The 5,233-nt window shown below is 39.1% G+C and overlaps 1 protein-coding gene across 1 annotated transcript; it reads left to right on the forward strand.

The window, feature by feature from the left end:
• The first annotated feature begins 242 nt into the window (after positions 1-242).
• Positions 243-4,525, forward strand: LRIT2 (leucine rich repeat, Ig-like and transmembrane domains 2). Its single transcript, XM_030570669.1, has 3 exons — positions 243-352; positions 712-1,493; positions 3,405-4,525. Exons 1-3 carry the CDS (start codon positions 243-245, stop codon positions 4,211-4,213), a joined length of 1,701 nt encoding a protein of 566 aa, XP_030426529.1. The 3' UTR covers positions 4,214-4,525.
• Positions 4,526-5,233: the final 708 nt, after the last annotated feature.

Here is a 5,233-nt window from a genome sequence, read left to right on the forward strand (position 1 = left end):
AAATAGCACTCACTTCATTGGCCAATGGAGATCTTACCCAGGAGATATTAATATTTTCACTTGGTTCCATGGATGATTTTGGAGATTTGAGGTAGAAAATTAGCCATGTTACATGTACCCCTTGTGGTGTGGTCTCAGGCAGGGCTTACTCCTGTGTCAAGAAAGATTATGGCTAATAGGATTTGCTACTTGGAAGCTGCTGGCATGTCTGGTACACACCCTGTGTTTTCTTAAAGAAGAATATGGACCCCATTCGTCGCATCATTTTTCTTCTTCTGGCCTTTTACAGGATAAACTCAGCTCTTTCTTATTGTGTTATAGGATGCTCCTGCTCCAGTGATAGCTTTGGAAGGTAAGAAATGTTGGCATCTTAATAATAATCTTCAGAAGAGTGTTTTGGAAATTCTTAGTGTGGATTGGGCTGTCTTGTGAATACTAGCCAATAACAGATAGCAGTATGTTGTGGATAGCTCTAATATTGTTTGCGTATTACTAGTTTAAGTAAATAATAAGGTATCTGGGATATGTATTTTAAGATAGTTTTTATTGGGTTAAATTTTTCTTTTGCAGGGAGAGGGAGGTTAACCATATCTAATAATACAGTGCTTACGAGAGTATCCTGTTTCCAGTTCCCACTGTCATATTAGGTAGAACAGTTTGTTACCCATGAGCACAGTGTGTTAGCTAAAGCTTTCCTGATTTCCTCTTTAGGAGTTTGCTGTGCATGTCTACATCCTTGAGAAAGATACCTGGAGACATCCCTCAAGACATCAGAAAAATTAGAATAGAAAACTCTCATCTAACAGAACTGCCTCGTGGGTCATTCTCCAATGCCAGTGCCTTGGAATACCTTTGGCTGAATTTTAATAATATCACAGTTATGCACCTAAAGAGCTTAGAATACCTGAAGGATCTGACAGAGCTGAGATTGCAGGGAAACAAATTAAGTTCAGTTCCATGGACAACATTTCAAGACACTCCAGCTTTAAAAATATTGGATCTAAAGCACAATAGACTGGATGTTCTTCCAGAGCATGCACTCAGGTATCTGCCCAACCTGACCTACTTAGACTTATCCTCAAATCAGCTTACTGTCATATCCAGGGATGTCTTCTATAATTGGCCTGTGTACCAGAAAACCCAGCAGTCTGAGAAGAAGATGGAAGCTAGTTCCAACGCTGTCCTGGCTTTACATGATAACCCATGGATCTGTGACTGTCGCCTTAGGGGACTTGTCCAGTTTATCAAATCTGTTAGCCCACCAGTTATTCTCATGAATTCTTATTTAAGTTGTTCAAGCCCGAAATTTAGGGCAGGAAAGTTCTTTCATGAAGTGGAGCTCAACAGTTGCATGAAGCCAATAACCTCATCCCTTGACTCCAACCTGACTGTGCATGTGGGATTGAATGTTACTATGGTCTGCTTGGTACAGGGCAGCCCCTCTCCAGCAGTCTGGTGGACCTATGGCCTAAAACATTTAAGGGCATTTAATGGTAAGCAATGGTGTCTATTTTTTATTTACAATGTGAGGAGTGGAAGTTAGTTCCTTGCCTACTAGTGAGTCATTCATACAGCACCTAACCGTTACAATTATTTGAAATAACACAGTTAGCAGGCTCAGGTCAGAAACGGTGCAGAACAGCCATGGAGACTAAGAGCAGCAAAGCTATTTCAGGTAGGATTTCAGAGTCAATTTGGGAAGGGAGAAGCAGAGACTTTCACCAACAAGCTTCTCTCTTTTCTGTGATCATAAGTATGATGAAAAACAGGAGACTGAAAAAAAAAGATAGATTATCCAAGGGCAGGTACATACAGACCTTTTCCTGTTCCTAACGTTTCTTATGATCTTATGGCTTTTCACACAGACAATACAGCAGCTCTGTTATCTAACTGATAAAGTAAACCTACAAGTTTTTCTACATACCAAAATATATTCCCCTGGTTCTTGCATAAAACAATAGGTCACAGAGTCCGCTTGCTCTATTCCCTTCTGGATTTTATCTCTCTTAACGAGGTCATCTCTTCTCCAAAGACTACAATCCAAAATTTATTACCATTCCTCTTTTTTCCCCCATAGCTTAGATCCTTAAGAGACTCCCTCTCTTACTGACTGCCTTCAGTAGTACAATTTATGTATTTTCATAAGATCATTTTTTATAATGCATCCAATTTTCTACACAGAATTCTGAGTGGCACCACGACTCCTGACACTTAAAGAAATAGTGTTAATCATGAATCCCAGAATATTATTTTCTTTTATTTTAATGTTTTATCAGCATTTGTCATTTTCCCTTAACAAGCCACATATTACATCAATTCTATATATTCTCTCTTCATATATCCATAACCACTATATCTAAATAGATTAGACAGAATATTTTCAACTAGTAGCAAATGCTATTGTTAAGATTGTTTTTCAGTTTCCATCCAATCCACCTTATGTTGCTCATAATTTTCTTCAACAAATTCCTCTGAGGCTGAAATTTGCCTTGTCTGGTATAATGGATGATAGAATTTAGCCCAGCATACATGTCCATGTCCATTAAAACACTTTCTCTTTGATTTATTATCACTTATGTAAGCCATTTGAACTGCAGAGCATGTAAGAATAAGGAGGCTTTTGCTGAGAGATAAAAATAGGAGCGCTTTGTGCTTTTTCCTCTCTATTTTTTAATGATTTCACCTGTATTTAGAAAATCTGTATGTGTGTACATCAGCAATCCAGCACATTAATGAGCAAATGTACAATAACAACCAGTAAGGCAATGGGAGAAATGCAATTAAGATACTGAATATCATCACTAGCTTCCAAGGAGCTAGGGAAACAGTGATTTCAATCAAAGATCTGAAAATGATAAAAACATATCATGACATTTTCCTCTAATGTTGATCTTAGCTGTGTATATATCTAAGCCTGGACAGCGTAGGTAGCAATACACTATGTCCACACCTTGGGTCATACATAACTTTTTGCTGGCCTAGCTGTTCATCTGTATTTAATGTAGTCGTAACACCTGTGTTCTGCATTTCTGATGAAGCAAGTAGGTTACCATGTTCCAGACCTATTTCTCCCCTCCTCCACAAAGCACACATCTGTCATGTGATATCATGCTGTTCCCATGAGATGGAACATTATTCAATGAGTTAGACTGGTTAGAAAATGGAGGGGTAGGTAAAAGAAACAGCCAAAATATTTTCATTAAATTTTATGTCTGAGATTAGTTTTTGTTTGGGATTTTGAGTCATAATTTCCTGAGCCCTATCAACCAAGAAGTCCTTATTTCCCTCAGGGTAACTCACAGTCAGGGGATGAAGTAAATTGCTAGAGTCCCTGTGCCTATAACACAACTGGTGGTGAGTAGTACAGCCTGACATGACTGCTCTTGATCTCCTTTTCTCTCCAGTGTCCACTACACACATCAGTGAAGATACAATGAAATCAGAGTTGGTGATTCCTTCAGCTCACCTTATGGATGAGGGCAATTACACCTGCACAGCTGCCAACTTCATTGGCAACACCTCTACTATAATCTCCCTGAAAGTCCAGGCTCCCAGAATGGTAGCTTCTTCCTCATCTTTCTCTTCCTCTGTCTCAGAAGAGAATGCCTATGTTGATGTTAGGATAGCCAAACAGACGGTGTATGGAATTACGCTGGAGTGGTATGCAGTGACTGAGAATCCAGGAGAAACTTGGTACACCCTCCACTTTGGGAAGTATGACGACTCTGAGAAGGAGATGATTTACATTGGCCCGGGCACCAACACATACTCAGTCAATGACTTGCTCCCAGCTACCAAGTATGAGGTGTGTGTCACCATAAGGAACCAGACACCCCGAAAGGGCCAATGCATTGTGTTTGTCACAGGCAGTGACATCAGTGAACTAGAACAGAGGGAGAAGCTCATCCATATCATCATCATTGTTTGTGCCATGGTGCTGGCAGTTCCCGCTGGGATGTATGCATGCACCACAGAAACTCGGCTTAACTGCATGGAGAAGTGCGCTGGATTCTGCCACAAGAATCGCAAAGGGCAGAAGAATCTGAGAGCAGGCAACAAAGAAAACACCTTTGACAGCTTGCCAACTGGCAGCGAGGAAGGGCTGTGTTACCGAGACTCCAGTGAAGACAAGAGAAAGCCAAGGTCTCCGGAGGACAAGGAGAAGCCCGACAAACATAAACCTAATCACAGAAATAGCGCTGATCTCTATTAGCTGATAAAAATTCAATCCCATATTAGAGTAGATCAAGTTAAATATAGAAGGGCCAACAAAAGTATACATAAACCTAGGGCTCTGTGTTACATAAACACTGGGAATGTGCTATGCAGACATACAACCTTGTTTTTCAAAGGATTTTGGCAACATCTGAAACTTTAAGGAAAAATGGGGTTATTGGTAAGCAGGAGAGTAGTGCATGGCATGCACGTTGCTGGCAGGGGAGCCGATATACATACTTTCAGCTACCTGGGAAATTCAATTAAATAGAGGACAGATACATGGCATTGTAATCTTTACAAATTATTTCATACATGGACAACCCTTGGGGAAATTACTGAGATAAATTTATTCTAGTATTTTCATATGTATGTATATCTATCTATATCTATATATATATCTATATTCCCAGCCTATTAACTATTTGAGCCACAAAAATGGCTCCTTCAGCACCTTAATGCTGATAGACAAAATGATACCCAATGATGAAATGAAATTCTAAGTCAGTCTCTCACTTGCATAGCTTAATTGACCACAGAGTTTCAGAAGTGGAAAAGAATTATTTTTGATCTCTCATTGTTAAATACATTCTTTTATCCTGTGCTCTTTGGTGTATTCATATGTATTACAGCATTTGGGGACACTGAACACTAGCGCTTTCAAGATAACTTTCCTTACAACCCTGTTTCTCTTGCTTGCTTATAACTTTCCAGGACTTTGGTCTTGGTGCAAATTGATATGTTTTTGTTGTTTTTTGTTGGGATAAGTTCACAGGCAAAAAAAAGTGTTAACAGTTTTTGAGTTATCGCCATGTGAAAATAAACACTTTTTTTTTCCATTTTGAAGGAAATTTAAGAAGTATTTTGCACATAGATGATTGAAAAACAGCTGCACTTTGTAACATTAAACATCACATGGAGCTAGTCTTCAAAGGGGAATAGTCTCTGATTGTCTGAAACAAAGTGTTAAGTTAAATATTTAGCTGTGCTATTATTGGATTACATCAACTACTGCATT

The sequence above is a fragment of the Gopherus evgoodei genome, chromosome 7 (genome assembly GCF_007399415.2).
Source record: "Gopherus evgoodei ecotype Sinaloan lineage chromosome 7, rGopEvg1_v1.p, whole genome shotgun sequence".
Taxonomy (NCBI): domain Eukaryota; kingdom Metazoa; phylum Chordata; order Testudines; family Testudinidae; genus Gopherus; species Gopherus evgoodei.

Coding starts and splice junctions, on each gene's coding strand:
- LRIT2 (XM_030570669.1), top strand. CDS start 243: ATGGACCCCATTCGTCGCATCATTTTTCTTCTTCTGGCCTTTTACAGG. Junction 353..711: donor TCCAGTGATAGCTTTGGAAG/GTAAGAAATGTT, acceptor TTTCCTCTTTAG/GAGTTTGCTGTGCATGTCTA. Junction 1,494..3,404: donor ACATTTAAGGGCATTTAATG/GTAAGCAATGGT, acceptor TTTTCTCTCCAG/TGTCCACTACACACATCAGT.